The 20,109-nt window shown below is 42.5% G+C and overlaps 1 protein-coding gene across 4 annotated transcripts in view; it reads left to right on the top strand.

The window, feature by feature from the left end:
• The window catches only part of tango2 (transport and golgi organization 2 homolog (Drosophila)), a 188,339-nt gene extending 168,507 nt beyond the window's left edge, over nt 1-19,832 (top strand). For all 4 annotated transcript variants that reach the window (XM_072587751.1, XM_072587750.1, XM_072587753.1 and 1 more), the window contains 3 exons: nt 2,788-2,941; nt 16,600-16,704; nt 17,928-19,832. In XM_072587751.1, coding sequence (XP_072443852.1) covers nt 2,788-2,941; nt 16,600-16,704; nt 17,928-18,048 — 380 coding nt within the window. In that variant the 3' untranslated portion in view covers nt 18,049-19,832. The remainder of the gene's footprint in view (nt 1-2,787; nt 2,942-16,599; nt 16,705-17,927) is intronic.
• Nucleotides 19,833-20,109: the final 277 nt, after the last annotated feature.

The following is a 20,109-nucleotide window of genomic DNA, read 5'->3' as shown; positions in this document are numbered from 1 at the left end:
TGAGTTTTGCATTTTTGTGAGACAAACCAGGGCAGAACTTGCACAATTAATGGTAGGGCCCTGGTGAGCCCTTCCTGATGAAGGGCTTTTGCCTGAAACGTCGATTTCGAAGCTACTTGGATGCTGCCTGAACTGCTGTGCTCTTCCAGCACCACTAATCCAGAATCTGGTTTCCAGCATCTGCAGTCATTGTTTTTACCACCCTGGTGAGTGTTGTTGAACAAAGAGACCAAGGGTAGTGGCATAATTCCTTGAATGTCCTACCTCTGGTGAAGCAAGAGTTTGGCATGGTTGCCTTCATTGGTCAGAGTATGATTGCAGGAGTTGAGATGTCATGTTATAGCTGTACAAGATATTAGTAAGGCCTCATTTGGATTACTGCTTACAATTTTGGTTGCCTTACTATAAGAAGGATGTTATTAAACTGGAAGGAGTGTAGACAAGGATGTTACTGAGACTGGAGGGCTTGAGTTATAAGGAAAGGCTGGATAGACTGAGGTTTTTTTTCTCTAGAACATCGGAGGCTGAGGGCTGACCTTATAGAGGTTTATAAAAGCATGAGAAAGTGAATAGTCAAGGTTTTTTCCCCAAGGTAAGGGAGTACAAAACTAGACAGCATTAGTTTAAATTGAGAGGAGAAAATTTAAAATGGACCTGAGGGACAACTCTTTCACATGAGACTTGTGGGCTGGGGGGCTGAGAGTATTTTATTAAATATATTAGTACATATATGGAACAAGCTGCAAGAGGAAGTGGTAGAGGCAAGTACTTTTATAAAAATTAAAGACACTTAGAAAGGTACATGGGTAGGATAGGTTTGGAGGGATATGGGCCAAATGCAAGCAAATGGGACTAGTTCAGTTTAGGAAAACTGGTCAGCAAGGAAGAGTTGGGCAGAAGGGTCGGTTTCCATGCTACATGACTTTATGACTCTAACATTCCTGGAATAGTACACAATTTTGGAAGGCATGAGGATGGGGTACCAGGAATCCACTTGCCTCCAATCAGCTGCCCAGTAAGATTCTTGAGGATCTTATCATTAGGCCAGGGAGTGCCATAAGGTAATTTTTAATTTCGCAATCTCCAAACCCAAGCACTGTATTAGACATTAGTACATACCTATCAGGTTCAATGCAGGGGCCCACAAAGACTTTTGAATTTGGGCAATTTTTTATCCCGTAAGGGTTTCACAATGAGACGCAATACTGCTTGGCTAGTCCTTTCACCACTTCTTTGGGCCTGAAGGCTTCTGACCGTCCAAAGTTCTGCTTCCTCTTTTGTGCAAGACAGTACCAGAACCCCACCATGGAGGCCATTTTTCTTTGCTTCAATAGGCATTTTCTGTCCCCATGCAAAGCTCAATACGATTAGTTGGGTATCAAATTCACCTCTATATTAAATAGGAGGTGAAGATTTTGATATTACATCATTTGATCTGTCAGGTTCCAAATCCCAAATTGAAAATCAACCCACCAAAGTCTTCGGTGCTGGTGCCATTTGCTAGTAATATTGAGGTGAGCAGTTCTTCTTGGTGACCAGGTAACTGTGAATAAGAGGCACTTGGGTAACGCAACTGTACCACCAAAAATATACTACCACCAGGTTCCACTTTCCTGCTCGAGACTGATATCCTTGAATTAAGACTCTAAATTCTCATCCAAGTACTATTTAAAGGTTGTGAGGTTTCTTGCCTCAGGCACACCATTAGACAGTGCAGTTCAGTCACCTACTAAGCTTTGGGTGAAAAAGTATTTAATAAAATACTCTCAGCCCCCCAGCCCACAAGCCTCATTCCTGATGAAGGGCCTATGCCCGAAACATTGATTCTCCTGCTCCTCGGTTGCTGCCTGATCTGCTGTGCTTTTCCAGCACCACACACTGCTCTCATAATATAGCCAAGAATGATAAAGACAAGCACCCCATATGCTTTCTTAATTAACCTGCTCTTCCACCTTCAGGGAACTGTGAGCAAGCACCCCAAGATCCCTCTGACTTTCCTAGTGTCTGCCATTCATTGAGTATTCCCTCATTTTGTTCTTTCTTCCAATAGACACCACCGCACATTTATCAGGGTTAAATTTCATCAGCCACTGATCTGCCCATCTGACCAATCCATTTATATCCTCCTGGGAACTAATGCCTTTCTCTTCACTGTCAATCACCCATTTAATATATGTGTCTTCCACAAACTTATTTGACTTCCCCTACCATGTTCTCATAAACATAATTTATGAATATCACAAACAATAAGGGACCCAGCACTGATCCCTGTGGTATGCCACTGTTCACTGGCTCCAGCCACACAAACAGCATTCCACTCCCAGCCTCCGTCTCCTGTCAGGAAGACAATCTTAGATCCAACTTGCTAAGTTAACCTGGATCCAATGAGCTTCTGACTTCTTTATCATTTTCCCATATGGGGCCTTGTCAAAGACCTTGCTGAAAGCCACATAAATGACATGAACTGTCCCACCTTCATTCAAATGCTTGGTTATCTCCTCAAATTTCCACTAGATTTGTGAGGCATGACCTTCCTCTGACAAAGCCATGCTGACAATCAAAAGTGTTGTTGCAATGATCAAGTCACATTTCTGAAACTGTTTTCATTGGTGGGACCAATGAGCTCATTACTGGTTCCAGGACCTTGAGAAGAGTAGCTATCAGGAAAGGCTGGAATGTTGGCATTTTGTTTGAGCTAGTAAAGGGTTTTTGGTGATGTACATGGCTTCTGCAGTCAGTTAGATTCACGGAATCTTTTTAATTTCACTTTTCTTTTAACATCTCTAGGTATTTATGGGCTTTCAAACAGCCTTCTTGAGACTCCATGGAAGAAACTTGTTTATGGAAAAAAGCTTTTCACAGATACAGTTAAACAATGCAATGAACTTTCTCAAGAGAGCTTAGTGGAAGAACTCATCAATATGCTGAACAATGAGGAGTTGTAAGTACTATTGGCAATGTTTGTCTTAAAGCTGGTTTAAATATGTAAATATCAAAGGTGAAATAGTAACTGCTTAAGTGGCCAGTAGGATGCAGCACTACCATTTGTATTATGAAACTGAAGAGAGAAGACTTAATTTTGACCATCAGTTGTAATTAATCTCAGTCAGCACAAAAAAGAGCTGCAAAACTAGCCTTAATACACATGGACTGTAAAGAGAAACTCAGACATTGCTTCCCCATTTAATCATATTTTCACTGCTGTCTGAAAAATGTATGTGACCACAAGGGCTGACCAGAATTAGACTTAGCTGTGATGATCTTTGTCACAGAATAGGGATCATGGATAAGGCTGTCTAATGTAACAGTCATCATCTGAGTGAGATACATGAGAGTAAAAAAGGCCACTCTTTTTATCTCTACTCCCTGCCTTTTACCAGTCAGCCAATATTCTTTCATGTCAGTACCTTACTCATAACACCATGCTCTTGTCTTATTTAATAGCTTCCTGTGCAAAATTGTCAAAGGGCTTCTGAAAATCCAAATACATTACATCCACTGGCTCTCCTTTGTCTAACTTGCGCATTACCTCCTCAATAAATTCTAACAGATTTGGCATGCATGACCTCCCCTTGATGATGCTGTGCTGACTCAGCCCTACTTTGCTTTGCACTTGCAAGTACTCTGCAATCTCATCCTTAGTAATGAACTCCAAAATCTGACGAATGACTGAAGTAAAGCTAATCAGCCTATAATTTCCCATCTACTGTCTCCCCCTCTTCTTTAAATAGAGGAGTTATATGAGCCTTTTCCAGTCCTTGGCAACCTATCCAAGGTTGCCACGTAGATTCTACATCTATAATCACCTCTTCCTATCAATTTAATTTTATTTTTTACTAACAAGGCAACCCAATCCCTTCTGCTTATCTGCCTGGCATTTCAATAGGATGTGTTGCCTTGGATATTTAGTTCCAAGACCTAAACACCTTGCAACCACATCTATGTGAGACCCACAACATCATGCCTGCCAATTTCAATCAGTGCTACAAACCATTTACCTTGATTCATATACTATGTGCGTTTAAGTACAAAACTCTCGGTTCTGTATTGACTGTACCCCTTCTCATAGTTGTCCTCTCATCCGCTCTGGCTGAAGTTAGGTTACTGAGCCTATTACTTGTTCTATAGGATAGACTGGGTCTAAAAGTTAAAGTTCTAAATTGGTGGAAGGCCCATTTTGTAGTTATTAGGCAAGAGCTTTCAAAAGTTGATTGGGGCAGATGTTCACAGTAAAGGGATGGCTGGAAAATCGGAAGCCTTCAAAGATGAGATAACAAGAGTCCAGGGAGAGTATGTTCCTGTTAGGGTGAAGGGCAAGGCAAGTGTAGGGAATACTGGATGACGAGAGAGGTTTTGGTCGAAAATAAGAAGAAAGCATAATGTCAGGTATAAACAGCAGAAATCAAATGATTCCCTTGAGGATTATAAAGGCAGTAGGAGTATATTTAACAGGGAAATCAGGAGGGCAAACAGGGGACATGAGTTAGCTTTGGCAAATAAGATGAAGGAGAATCCAAAGGGACTCTACAAACACATGAAGGACAAAAGGGTAACGAGGGAGTCAATAGGGTCCCTTGAAGATCAGCAAGGGAGCTTATATGTGAAACTGCAGGAGATGGGAGAGAAAGTAAATAAATATTTTGCATTAGTTTTCACTGTGGAGAAGGATATGGAAGACAAAGAACATGGGGAAATAAATAGCAACATCTTGAAAAATGTCCATATTACAGAGGAGGAGGTACTGGACGTCTTAAAATGCATAGAAGTGGATAAATCCCCAAGATCTGATCAGGTATACCCTAGACCTCTGTGGAAAGCTGGAAAAGTGATTGCTGGGCTCCTTTCTGAGATATTTGTATCATCGATAGCCACAGGCAAGGTGCTGGAGAGCTGGAGATTGGCTAACATGGTGCCACTATTTAAGATAGGTGGTAAGGAAAAACTTTAGACCATTGAGTCTTACATCAGTGGTGGCAAGTTGTTGGAGGAAATCCTGTGGGACAGAATTTACGTGTTTTTGGAAAAGCAAAGACTGATTAGGGATAGTCTTTGTGCATGTGAAATCATGTGTCATGAACTTCATTGTGTTTTTTGAAGAAGTAACTAAGAGGTTTGTTGAGAGCAGAGCAGTGGATGTGATCTATATTGACTTCAGTAAGGCATTCAACAAGGTTCCTTGTGATGGGCTGGTTAGCAAGGTTAGGTCACACAGTATAGAGGGACAACTAGCTATTTGGATACAGAATTTGCTCAAATGTAGATGACAGAGAGTGGTGGTGGAGGTTGCTTTTCAGACTGATGTGCCATAAGGATCGCTGCTTTTCATCATTTATATAAATGATGTGCATGTGAACATAGGAGTTATGGTTAATAAGTTTGCAGATTACATCAAAATTGGAGATGTAGTGGACAGCGAAGAAGGTTACCTCAGAGTACAACGGAGTCTTGATCAGATGAGCCAATGGACAAGGAGTGGCAGATGGAGTTTAATTTATATAAATGTGAGGTGCTGCATTTTGGAAAGACAAATCAGGGCAGGACTTAAACACTTAATGGCAAGTTCCAAGGGAGTGTTGCTGAACAAAGAGACCTTGGAATGAAGGTTCATAGTTCCTACAACGTTGAGTCCCAAGTAGATAGGATAATGAAGAAGGCATTTGGTATGCTTCCCTTTATTGGTCAATGCGTTGAGTATAGGAGTTGGGAGGTCATGTTGTGTCTGTACAGGATATTCATTGTGTCAGTATTGGAATATTGCGTGCAGTTCTGGTCTCCCTGCTCCCTGGATGTTGTGAAACATGAAAGGATTCAGAAAAAATCTACAAAGATGTTGCCGGGGTTGGAGGATTGAGCTATAGGGAGAGGCTGAATAGACTGGGGCTATTTTCCCGGGAGCAACAGAGGGGTGACCTTAGAGTTTTGTAAAATCAGGAAGGGCATGGATAGTGTTAATAGATAAGCTTTTTTCCCTGGGGTGGGAGAGTCCACAACTACAAGGCATACGTTTAAAATGAGAAGAGAAAGTTTGGAAAGGGACCAAAGGGGCAACTTTTTCACACAAAGGGTGTTGCAAATATGGAATAAGCTGTTGGAGGAAGTGGTGGAGGCTGGTACAATTACAACATTTAAAAGGCCTGTGGACGGGTATGTGAATAGGAATAGTTTCGAGGTATATGGGCCAAATAAGATTAGATTAATTTAGAATATCTGGTTGGCATGGATGAGTTGGGCCGAAGAGTATGTTTCCAGCTGAATATTCTATGACTCTATAATCTCTGCTGAACCCTCCCCTCTTTAACTTTTTCCATAATTTTCCGTATAACTGAACTCAGCCCCTTACTATTCAGTTGAAATCCCAATCTACAGCCCTACTTATGCAATTCGCCAGCACTCTGGTCCCAGCATGATTCAGGCATAGCCCGTCCCATTAGAACAGCTCTCTCTTTCCCCAGTTGGCTAATGTCCTGTGAATTCAAATCTCTTTCTCCCACATCAGTCTTTGAGCCATACATTTACCTCTTTCATCTTGTTGACCCTGTGTGAATTTGCTCATGGCTCTGGTCGCAGTTTAGCGATGATTACATTTTTGGTTCTGGTTTTTAATTTAACCCCTCAGCTGCACTCATTTCCTCAGTAGAATCACTCTCCTCTTTCTACCTATATCACTGGTACCTACATTGACCATGACAACTGGATCCTTCCCCTCTCACCTGAAGTTCCTCTACAGCCCAGATGAGATATCCTGAACCTGGGCATCAGGCAAGCAGGACTCTCGATCATGGCCACAGAGAATTGTGTCTATTCCTTGGGCGATACTATCCCTGATTATAATTTCATTTATCTTTTCTCCCCACTGTTGAATGGCTCCCTGTACCAGTGGTAAGTCTGCTCATATTCCACTCTCAGCCCCAAAGGGAGCAAGAATCTCAAACCTGTTCAATAAGCTCAATGGCTAAAGCTCCTTCAGCACTATCTCCTGGATCTTTCTACTTACCTTGCATGCCCTCCTAACCTTGATCACTGAACAAATTCAAGTTAGTTAATCTAAGGGGTATGGCTGTCACCTGAAATGCAGCACCCAAGTAAATTTTCCCCTCCAGCATGTGCCTCAGTGTTTGAAACTCAGACTCCAGCTCATCAATTCTGAACCGGAGTTCCTCACACCACCAACACTTGCTATAGATGTGGTCACTATGAACCACAATGGGATCCACCAGCTCCCACATCATGCAGTTACAACATTACACCTGGCCCGGCATCGCTATTTTAATTACTTTGTTTTTAATTAAATTTTTTAAAGTTTCATATTGGTCTTTTAGTTTGCAGTCTGTAAATACTTCCCCTATTCCCCTTTAATCTGAATGTAACCTTTATTAAATCATCAAATCAGTAAGCTATCACCAACCAATGAACTTATAGTGTACCCGTGATGTCACTCGTTTGTGCTGAGCCCCCAATCCTGGGCTTCAATTTACCCTATTTAAAGAAACCTTACAAACTGAAAAAGATCAAGTGAAAACACCTCTTCCCTTCTACACTGAATTCTCATACTGCCTCCAAATTCCCCAAACTATATACTCACTCAAGGTATTTCTTATTCTGGATTTGAACTCTCTTTCCTGACCTTACAAAGCTGAAAGCTGCATGAGGTTCTCACACAAATGCAAGGCAATTTGAAGCTGCAAATGCTGAATTCCAGCCTTCACTGAATTGAATTGAATTTATTGTCACGTATACCAAGGCACAGTGAAAAGCTTTGTCTTGCAAGTAATACAAGCAGATCACATAGTTAAGTAGCATAGATAAGTAAATCATAGGTAAACAGCGACAAAACGAAAACACAGGTACAGGCGAATGCTAAGAGTTTGAGAGTCCATTCTGTATTCTAACAACAGTACGGTAGAAACTATTTTGAAACAGCTGGTGCGAGTGTTCAGGCTTCTGTACGTTCTCCCCGATCGTAGGGGATGTAGAAAAACATTGCCAGGGTGGATGGATCTCTGAGAATGCTGGCGGCCTTTCCTTCACAGCGGGCCTGGTAGACAAATTCTATAGATGGGAGGTTGGCCTTTGTGATTATCCGAGCTAAGTTCACCACTCTCTGTAACCGTCTCCGATCTTGAATGGTACAGTTGCCATACCAGGTAGTGATACATCCAGACAGAATGCTCTTGATGGCGCACCTATAAAAGTTGGCAAGGGTATTTGCCATCATGGCAAATTTTCTCAGGAAGAAGCGACGTTGTTGGGCCTTTGTAACCAGTGCATCCACATAGAGTGCAAGAAAGCTTGTTGTTGATGACCACTCCCAGGAGCTTGACACTGTCACTCGTTCCACCTCTGTGCTGTTAATGTGTAGGGGGGCATGAGTAACATCCCACTGAACACCAATAATGAGTTCCTTGGTTTTGCCGGCATTGAGACCTAGGTTGTTCACAGTGCACCGTTTTTCCAGGTCTTCTACCTCCCGTATGTAGTCTGTTTCATCGCCATCTGAGATTCAACTGCCTATGGTTGTGTCATCAGCGAACTTCTAAATGGCATTAATCAACTCCAGCCTCACTACTCTTGACCCACTCCAATTTGCCTAATGGATCAACAGATCCACATCAGATGCCATATCACTTGTTCTTCACTCCTCCCTGGAACATCTTGACACCAAGAACAGCTACATAAGAATCCTACTCATTGACTACAGTTACTATTAGTCTGATATTTGGCGACTCAGTCATGGGTATACAGTGAGTACAGTAGGGAGCTGAGTACACATCCCTGGGGGGCTCCAGTGTTGAGTGTTAGTGAGGATGAAATATTGTCCCAATCTTCACTGATTGTGGCCTGTGGATCAGGAAACTGAGGATCCAGTTACAGAGAGTGGGGCTTAGACCAAGATCGCTAAGTTTAGTAATTAGTCTCGAGGAGATAATAGTGTTGACGGCTTAACTGTAGTCAATGAGTAGGATTCTTATGTAGCTGTTCTTGACGTCAAGATGTTCTAGGGAGGAGTGAAGAACTAATGATATGGCATCTGAGGTGGATCTTTTAATCTAATAGGCAAATTGGAGTGGGTCAAGAGTAGTAGTGAGGCCGGAGTTGATTAATGCCATGACCAGCCTTTCAAAGCACTTCATGACCACTGACATTAGGGCCACTGGGCGGTAGTCATTGAGACATGCTGCATGAGCTGCCTTAGGCACAGGGATGATGTTGGCTCTCTTGAAACAGACAGGGACAGTGGCCTGCTGCAGGGAGAAGTTGAAGATGTCCAAGAAGACCTCTGCCAGTTGATCTACACATGCTGAGTGCACGGCCTGGTACTCCGCCTGATCCCATTGCTTTCCTTGGATTCACACAAAGGAAAACTAACCTGACCTCAGATGCAGTGACTGTTGGGATAGGTTCGTCAGGGACTTGTCAGAATAGGTGTTACCTCTCCGCCGAAATTCTGCTCAAAGTGAGCATAGAAGGCGTTGAGACAATCTGGGAGGGATGTGTCATCGTCTGCTATTTTGCACCATCTCTTTTTTTAGAACCTGTGATGTCATTCAATCCTAGCCATAGTCGCCGGGTGTCTATCTGAGTCTAGAGTTTGGATCATAGTGTCTTAGTCACAGTGATATACAGCATGGAAACTGACCCTTTGGTCCAACTTATCTATGCCAAACAGATATCCCAACCCAATCTAGTCCCACCTGCCAGCACCCGGCGCAGATCTGTCCAAACCCTCCTATTCGTACCCATCCAGACGCCTTTTAAATGTTGCAATTATACTAGCCTCCACAACTTCCTCTGGCAGCTCATTCCATACGTGAATTGGTCTTTGGCTGTCTTAATGGCTATGCAAAGGTCATACTTGGATTCCTTATATTTGAGTGGTCTCCTGATCTGAAGGCCCCACACCTGGTTTTTAGCAAGCTGTTTATGTACTGATTCATCCAGGGTTTCCTGTTGGGGAGCACCCGGATTGACTTCCTCAGTATGCAGTCCTCCACACACTTGCTGATAAAGTCTGTGATGGTGGTGGTGTACTCGTCCAAGGTACCTGCGGAGTGTTTGAACATGGCCCAATCAGCCGATTCCAGAGAGCACCAGAGTTGATCCTGTGCCTCCTCCGACCAGCACTGGACCTGTATCCGCGAGGGGGGTCTCTTGCTTGAGCTTTTGCCTGTAAGCCGGGAGAAGAAACACGGCATTGTGGTCGGAGTTCCTGAAATAAGGGCAGGGAATGGAGCAGTAGGCATCTTTCACAGTGGTCTAAAATGTTCAGGCACCTGATGGGGCAGGTAATGTTCTGGTTGTACCTGGGCAACACCTTCCTTAGACTGGCTTGAATGAAGTCACCAGTTACAATAAACAGAGCCTCGGGGTGTTCAGTCTCCTGGGTGTTAGTGGTGAAGTACAGTACAACTAGAGCTTCCTCAACCTTTGCTTGTGGCCGTATGTACACAGCAGTTAGTATAGCCACGGTAAATTCCTGTGGTAGATAGAAGGGGTGGCATTTGATGGTGAGGAATTCAAGGTTAAGGGAGCAATGGCTGCCCAGGGTTGTAACGGGATCACAGCTCAGCTTCCAGTGTGAACTGCGGGACTGCTGCGCACTCAGCTTCACAGAAACCTGGCTCAACCCATCCATTCCCAACTGCGCACATCAGGCTGATGGTTTTTCTATCCATCGTACGGACTGTATAGCATCCTCGGGTAAGACAAAAGGTGGAGGGGTTAGCTTTTCAATCAACAACTTGTTGATTACATATGAACATAAAAAGTAGACAGTAGGTGCAGGAGTAGGCCATTCTGCCCTTCAAGCCTGCACCACCATTCAATATGATCATGGCTGATCATCCTTAATCAGTATCCTGTTCCTGCCTTATCTCGATAACCCTTGATTCCACTATCCTTGAGAGCTCTATCCAACTCTTTCTTAAATGAATCCAGAGACTGGGCCTCCACTGCCCTCTGGGGCAGAGCATTCCACACAGCCACCACTCTCTGGGTGAAGAAGTTTCTCCTCATCTCTGTCCTAAATGGTCTACCCCGTATTTTTAAGTTGTGTCCTCTGGTTCGGCACTCACCCATCAGCGGAAACATGTTTCCGGCCTCTAGAGTGTCCAATCCTTTAATAATCTTATACATCTCAATCAGATCCCCTCTCAGTCTTCTAAACACAAGGGTATACAAGCCCAGTCGCTCCAGTCTTTCGATGTAAGGTAGTCCCGCCATTCCAGGAATTGACCTCGTGAACCTACGCTGCACTCCCTCAATAGCCAGAATGTCTTTCCTCACATTTGGAGACCAGAACTGCACACAATACTCCAGGTGTGGTCTCACCAGGGCCCTGTATAGCTGCAGAAGAACCTCTTTGCTTCTATACTCAATCCCTCTTGTTATGAAGGCCAGAGTGCTATTAGCCTTCTTCACTACCTGCTGTACCTGCATGCTTACCTTCATTGACTGGTGTACAAGAACACCCAGATCTCTTTGTACTGCCCCTTGATTCCATTTAGGTAGTAATCTGCCTTCCTGTTCTTGCCACCAAAGTGGATAACCATACATTTATCCACATTAAACTGCATTTGCCATGCATCTGACCACTCACCTAACCTGTCCAGGTCACCCTGTAATCTCCTAACATCCTCCTCACATTTCACCCTGCCACCCGGCTTAGTATCATCAGCAAATTTGCTAATGTTATTACTAATACCATCTTCTATATCATTAATATATATTGCAAAAAGCTGCGGTTCCAGCACTGATCCCTGCGGTACCCCACTGGTCACTGCCTGCCATTCCAAAATGGAGCTGTTTATCACTACTCTTTGTTTCCTGTCAGCCAACCAACTTTCATTCCAAGTTAGTACTTTGCCCCCAGTACCATGCGCCCTAATTTTGCTCACTAACCTCCGATGTGGGACTTTGTCAAAAGCTTTCTGAAAGTCCAGGTACACCACATCTACTGGATCTCCCTCGTCCATCTTCAGCGTTACATCCTCAAAATATTCCAGAAGATTAGTCAAGCATGATTTCCCCTTCATAAATCCATGCTGACTCTGACCTATCCTGTTACTACTGTCCAGATGTGTTGTAATTTCATCCTTTATAATAGACTCCAGCATCTTTCCCACCACTGAGGTCAGACTAACTGGTCTATAATTTCCTGCTTTCTCTCTCCCAACTTTCTTAAAAAGTGGTACAACATTAGCCACCCTCCAATCCACAGGAACTGATCCTGAATCTATCGAACTCTGGAAAATAATCACCAACACATCCACGATTTCTTGAGTCACCTCCTTCAGTACTCTGGGATGTAGGCCATCAGGCCCCAGGGACTTATCAACCTTCAGACCTAACAGTCTCTCCAACACCAATTCCTGGCAAATATAAATTCCCTTAAGTTCAGGTCCTTCAGCCACTGTTACCTCAGAGCGATTGCTTGTGTCTTCCCCAGTGAAGTACCAATTCAATTCTTCTGCCATTTCTTTGTTCCCTGTAATATATTCCCCTGTTTCTGTCTTCAAGGACCCAATTTTAGTCTTAATCATTTTTTTGCCTTTCACATACCTAATAAAGTTTTTACTATCCTCCTTTATATTTTTGGCCAGCTTACCTTCGTACCTTATTTTTTCTCTGCGTATTTCTTTCTTAGTAATCCTCTGTTGTTCTTTAAAAGCTTCCCAGTCCTCCATTTTCCCACTTATCTTTGCTATGTTGTACTTTTTCTCTTTTAACTTTATATGTTTCTTAACTTCCCTCGTCAGCCACGGCCACCCATGCCTCCTCCTAGGATCTTTCTTCCTTTTTGGAATGAACTGATCCTGCATCTTCTGCATTATACACAGAAATATCTGCCATTGTTCCTCCACTGTCGTCCCTGCTAAGGTATTGCACCATTGAACTTTGGCCAGCTCCTCCCTCATAGCTCCACAGTTCCCTTTATTCAACAGAAATATTGTCACTGCCGATTGTACCCTCTCCCTCTCAAATTGCAGATTGAAGCTTATTGTATTATGGTCACTACTTCCCAATGGCTCCTTCACTTGGAGGTCCCTGATCAATTCTGGTTCGTTGCACAATACCAGATCCAGGATTGCCTTCTCCCTGGTGGGCTCCAGCACCAGCTTTTCTAAGAATCCATCTCGGAGGCACTCCACAAAGTCTCTCTCTTGAGGTCCAATACCATCCTGATTCTCCCAGTCTACCTGCATGTTGAAATCCCCCATAACGAGTGTAGTAACATCTTTGCGACAGGCAAATTTCAACTCCTTATTCAACCGACATCCAACATCCAGACTACTGTTTGGGGGCCTGTAGATAACTCCCAAGAGAGTCTTTTTACCCTTAGAATTTCTCAGCTCTATCCATACTGACTCTACATCCCCTGATTCTAGGTCCCCTCGCGCAAGGGACTGAATATCATCCCTTACCAACATGGCCACCACACCCCCTCTGCCCATCAGTCTGTCCTTACGATAGGAGAAAGTGAGGACTGCAGATGCTGGAGATCAGAGCTGAAAAATGTGTTGCTGGAAAAGCGCAGCAAGTCAGGCAGCATCAAAGGAGCAGGAGAATCAACGTTTTGGGCATAAGCCCTTCTTCCTTACGATAGCACGTGTAGCCTTGAATATTCATTTCCCAGGCCCTGTCCACTTGAAGCCACGTCTCAGTTATCCCCACAATATCGTATCCGCCAATTTCCAAAAGAGCCTCAAGCTCATCCATCCTATTTCTAATGCTTCGTGCATTCATGTACAGTATTTTTAATTTGTTACTGCCATCACCCTTCCCATCAACTCCTATTTCACTCAACCTTACAGCATGATCCCTTTTTGGATTTTCTGCTTCATTGATACAATTGTCTTTCTTGACTTCCCTTGTTCTAACTTTCCCTTCAATTTCCTTCTTAAACATCCACTTTGTCCCCTCCCCCCCGCTACTTAGTTTGAACGTAGCTGTGCTGTAGTAGCAAACCTGCCTGCCAGAATGCTGGTCCCTAACCTATTAAGATGCAAACCGTCTCTCTTGTATAATTTACGCTTACCACAAAACATACCCCAGTGATCCAAGAATTTAAATCCTTGCTTCCTGCACCAGTTCCCCAGCCACACGTTCAAGTCCATTATCTCCCTGTTTCTGGCCTCACCAGCCCGAGGAACTGGAAGCAAACCGGAGATAACCACCTTGGACGTCCTGCTTTTCAGCCTTCTTCCTAGTTCTCGAAGTCCCGCTGTTGTATGTTCCTCCTCTTCTTCCCAACATCATTTGTGCCGACACGTCCCACCACCTCTGGCTCTTCACCTTCATGCTTGAGGATTTCCTGCACTTTGTCTGTGATGTCTTTAACCCTGGCATCAGGAAGGCAATACACCATCCTTAAGTCCCGTTTGCTGCCACAAAAACCCCAGTCAGCTGCCAGTTCTGTCCCTCCCTTACCCTGGCACCTGGGAGGCAACACACATTTGAAAGATTTGTAAATATGCTGGTTTTACACAAGTGTTGTATTCTTTAATTTGAATGGATTGACAATGAAAACTGTGCACACAAAGAAAAGCAATACCGGTGCATTTGTACATTAATTTCATTGAGTGAACGTCTTTTGTGCACTTTATAACTTCAGAGATCATGATATTACTTATTTAACTGGTGACTTAAGTACGTACTGGAAGTCAGAAACAAACAGCATTTAAATGTTATGCTAGATGTATTAGAATGTATGAAGATGGATAAATCTCCTGGCCCTGACCAGATGTATTCAAGAACACTGCAAGAGATTAGAGAAGAAATTCCGGGGGGCCTGGCTGATATCTTTGTATCACTGTTAGCCACGGGTGAGGTCCCAGAAGACTGGAGGTTAGCAAATGGTATACCATTATTCAAGAAGGGCTGTGAGAAAAGCCTGGGAGCCAAAGATCAATAAGCTTACCATCTGTGGTGGATAAGTTACTTGAAAAGGTTATGAGGGATACGTTATACATGCATTTGGAAAGATAGGTTTGATTAGGAGTAGTCAGCATGACTGTGAGTGGGAAATCATGCCTGACAAATTTGTTAGCATTCTTTGATGAAGTGACCAAGAAAGTTGACAAGACACAGTCTATGTGCATTTCAGTCGGGTGTTTGATAGGGTTCCACATAGTAGGCTGCTCTAGATGGTTAGATTGAATGGAATCCAGGGTAAGCTGGCAAATTGGATACAAAATTGGCTTGATAGTAGGAAGCAGAGGGTAATAGTGAAAGGACTAGTGGACTGGAGGACTGTGACTAGTGAAGTGCCTCAGGGGTCAATGCTGGGCCCATTATTGTTTGTTATCTCTATCAATGATTTGGATGAGAAGTTTGCTGATGACACTAAAATATGGTATCATGGACAGTGAGGAACGTGATCAGAAATTGCAGCAGGACCTTGATCAGTTGTGGAAGTGGGCCGAGAAATAGCAAATGGAGTTTAATATAGATAAGTGTGAGGTCTTGCATTTTGTAAAGTTAAATCAAGGTAGGAGTTTTCTTGGTGATTGGTAGGGCATTAAGGAGTGTAGTGGAACAGAGGGATCTTAAGATTTCAGATTCACAGTTCTCTGAAAGTGGAGTCACAGGTAGAAAATGCTTTTGGCACACTGGCCTTCATTAGTCAGGACACTGAAGTTGAGAAGTTATGTTGCAGTTATACAGGACATTGGTGAGGCTGCATTTGGGGTATTGTGTTCAATTTTAGTCACCTTGTTATAGGAAGGATGTTATTAAACCGGAAAGAGTGCAAAAGAAACATACAAGGATGTTTCCTGAACTCAGTGGTCTGAGTTATAGGGAGAGGTTGGACAAGCTAGAGCTTTGTCTTTATAGCGTATGATACTGATAGGGGACCTTATAGAGCTGTATAAGATCATAAGAGGCATGGATTGGGTGAATGTGCTCAGCCTTTTACTAGGGTTGGGGAACCAACTAGAGGGCATAAGTTTAAGGTTAGAGGGGCAAGAATAAAAGGGAACCTAAACTGCATTTTTTTTTTACACAGAGGGTGGTATGCATATGGAATGAGCTGCCAGCAGAAGTGGTTGAGACGGGTACATTAACAATATTTAAAAGGCATTTGGACAAATACATGGATAGGGAAGGATTAGAAAAATATGGACTAAGTGCAGGTTTGGCGTGGTCAGCATGGACCAGTTTGGCCCAAGGAGCCGGTCTCTGCACTGTACAACTCTGAGTCTATCTGAGGATGAGTTCTACTGATCTGACATTTGGCAGGGTTATGACTATTTTTAAGTTTTGCTCACTTTCACTGCATTATTTCCCCTCCATTCTCAGCACTGATTTCAGTGTCACAGATGCCACCTGATGAGCACCTTTGGATTAGTTGCTAGTCAAGAATGCAATTCAAACCGGGCTCTTTAGGAGTGCCATACAGTGCCATGCTGCACCAGGAATTCTTGCTCACTCAAAAGATTAGTGTCATTCGGTCTTAAAAATTGAACATCTCGTTGTGGTAAAGTTAGAGGAAAGGAAACTATTGACTTGTGCCAGATGATTTGAAGCAAGCTAAGCAGATTGACTACATAATTAGGTGTTTCACTATTTGATAATAGATTTTTATCATTTTTGCACCAGCCAATTGCCAGCTCCTGACATAGAGGAGCAGGGTCAAGATTTCATTCGGCCGATGCTAAAGGAAATTTCAGCATTGTTTGTCCGCACTTCCTCTTATGGCACCCGGTAAGTTTCTCATACATGTTGGAGTCCGCATTATCCTGTTTCACAAGTAGTACAAAGGCTAAACAATAATAGTCTAAACATTCATGCCATAGATCAGTGTTTTTGGATTAAATAAGAACCATCAGTTGAACTCTTTCAACCAGCTGGTGCCCTCAGTTCTCCTAGAAGATTACAATTTAGTTTTGGGACATTAGCTAGTTTTAACTCAGAAAGTAACAGGCATACGCACACGTAGTTTTTGGGGAATTGTGGAAACAGAGCTGAAGGTGTAGGCACAGATAACCTGCACGCTGTCAGTTATTTGTGGGCGGCACGGTGGCACAGTGGTTAGCACTGCTGCCTCACAGCGCCGGAGACCCAGGTTCAATTCCCGCCTCAGGCGACTGACTGTGTGGAGTTTGCACATTCTCCCCGTGTCTGCGTGGGTTTCCACCGGGTGCTCCGGTTTCCTCCCACAGTCCAAAGATGTGCAGGTCAGGTGAATTGGCCATGCCAATTGCCAAATTGCCCGTAGTGTTAGGTAAGGGGTAGATGTAGGGGTATGGGTGGGTTACGCTTCGGCGGGGCGGTGTGGACTTGTTGGGCCGAAGGGCCTGTTTCCACACTGTAAGTAATCTAATCTAATCTAATCTAATCTTATTTGGGAGGGTGGGCGGAATGAGACTGCCTAAGAGTTTATGCATATAAACCTTTTACTGCTTCCTCATTTGACTGAGTATTGTATTCTGCTGGGCAGGCTCTGCACTGTTGGCCTGGTAAATACTCAGCTGAATATCTCAATAATCAAACTTCAGACATTATCTTTTACAAGTTCAATTGAAAATCTACCACCCTGTAAAGTATACAACCCTAATACCTATGGTTTGTTCAAGATGAATAACAAACTAAATGCATAGAGGAAACCATGAAACCATCAAGTTTTTCAATGGCTGCAGTTTTTGGTGAACCAGAAAGCTGTTGAAGTTTTATTTCTTCAGCGAATGGACTGCACAGCCCTCAAAAAGTTCACACTCATTTATTTAATCCACAATCCTTCATATATTTTTCAACACACAATAGTAGGAAAGACACTTAGCGTTTTGGTGATTATCGGGTGGAACTTCGTTCCATTTTATTTTTTTTCTTCATGACATTTGTTATCTTTCTGTTTTGTGTTTTTTGTTTCTCTTTTACTTCAAAGTTCTTTTAAGTTCATTGAAAAGTTTGACTTATTTCATTGTCAGGACAAACACAGTCATCCTCGTTGATGCAAAAGGTCACGTAACCTTCACAGAGCGTACTATGCTCAACCCTGATGCTAACCAATGGAAAGTCAGCTCCTTCCAGTTCGAACTTGAAATTTAACAGCTTTCCATTCAATGCACAGTAAAAAAAAAAGAAAGGAATGGAGAACAAAGTTGAATGGAAATGAAAGCATACTTCACAGATCCTGCAGGTTTCTGGGGCACTAGTGATGTAAATGTTTGATTAAATCATACTGTCGCCTAGCAACTGCCATGCTTTAAAATGCACAGTATCATTAATGCTTCAGGGTGTTCCATATGTTTATAGTCAATGTTTGTATGTATTTCTCAGTGAATGTATCCTATTGAATGTCTGTGCAAATGTGTGTTCATTTAATAACTGCGTGTTTGTCTGTCTGCAGTCTCTATCTATATATATGTATGAGTGTGAACGTGTGTATGTATTGGCTGGATCTTATGTTTTTGGCAGGATGAGGAAGGCAAAATCAAAAATGAGTGATTTGTTCACTCCTGTCTCTGTTCTCATCATCTCAGTCCATTCAACCAAGAATCAGATAGCCACTTATTGTCTTTCTGGCAGAGGGTAATGCTGTTTACAGTCACAGCTACAGTCAGTCTTTTCATTATTATAGACCCATAACATATCTAAGATAATTTTTTTGTAAAAATCACATGCAGACACTACTTTCCCTCAATCTGTTGTTACATTCAACCATGTACCCATTGGCAGGACTATTTCTTCTGCTCTTGTGTCACTTTATCATTGTGCCATAAACACCCACTGCCACAAAGATCCAGTGCCCAAAAAATGCAATAGGTTACAAAAATTATATGATTTGATCATTAACAGGGTCAAAATCTTATTAATTAGGAAGTATAGATTGTTGATTTGTTTGTCCACTTGGCTTCTGTAACTTCAGAGACAGGTGTGATGATGTAATGTTTTCAACAGAATGGGGTGTGTGTGCGTGCATGCGTGCGTGCGCTTATGTGTGAAGCTGCTTTTACTTGTTCCAGTTTGATTAATAATTCTACCATTGTTCAGTGCAATTGTATTCTTATAAATAATGCGGGTGATTTCAGCTTCCATATGTTTTTTTTTAAAACAGGTTGGCCAGACTTTTGTGTGGAATATTAGGGATCAAGATATTAATGTGTCTTTTTTGTACCCCAACCCCCACAGTTTTTTGTTTCTTTCTATTCCTCTAAATCTTTGCCCTCCCATTCATTCATAGTTATGAGCTATTAGTGGCTGATTCTCTGCCTTCTGCTATATAACACAGTAACCGGCCACAAGAGGACATTTAGTATTTACCAGATTAACTTTCTGCTGAACATTTTTACTTTCCCCTGACACGTTGGATTGGCTTTCCTCAGGGTAATCTCAGCACTACTGAACTCCCAGCAGGAAGGAACAGAACATGGCTGAGTAAATCACGACTGCACTGTTAGTTTCCTATCACACAATCCATGTTACTGTTGGGAATTTCTTCAAGCTGCACTATTCAGGGATAGCATTATTAACATAATTTGCTGTTCTCAAGACTGATGGACGTAAATTATTAAGATGGAAATATTATAGTGGAAGGGGATTAAAATTGTTGACCAATTGATTTTTCTTAAACTTTCAAAGAAGGGAGAGAATAATGAGAGCTTTCTCCATGAAGAAAAGGTGTTTATTGTCAATTCTAAAAAAGTATAAATGACTATATTGTACTGAATGTTATTTTTAGAAATGCATTAGATGCACAGAACATTTTGGATTAATTATTTGAACATACCAACAATGAAAGTTAACTGTTGGTAGCTGCAGCCTGTCATTTGATTCAGTAAAGTGACATAGGAAAATCTGCCTATATTAAATCCATTTACAAGGTGCTCTAATTCCTGTCTGTGCATCATTATTGAAAACCGGATGAAATACAGAAGTCTTCAAATTAGTTCCAGGTTTTCTTAGAAACTCTTCTTCTGACTCAAGTCTGTAATAGATTTTTTAGTTTTGAATCATGTAAATTATGGAGGGTCTCCTGATTGTCTCCATAAAGGCCAGAAATGCTATGGCTTCAGGTTCATTTTTCTGTCTGTGCAGTGTTAATGATGTTAGTCAATTGAACAGTAGGATGGTTGAGGGTTGATAGGTTCAGCCTTGATTATTTTAGGA

The sequence above is a fragment of the Chiloscyllium punctatum genome, chromosome 17 (assembly GCF_047496795.1).
Source record: "Chiloscyllium punctatum isolate Juve2018m chromosome 17, sChiPun1.3, whole genome shotgun sequence".
Lineage (NCBI taxonomy): Eukaryota > Metazoa > Chordata > Chondrichthyes > Orectolobiformes > Hemiscylliidae > Chiloscyllium > Chiloscyllium punctatum.
This window is presented reverse-complemented; position numbering and strand designations above follow the sequence as displayed.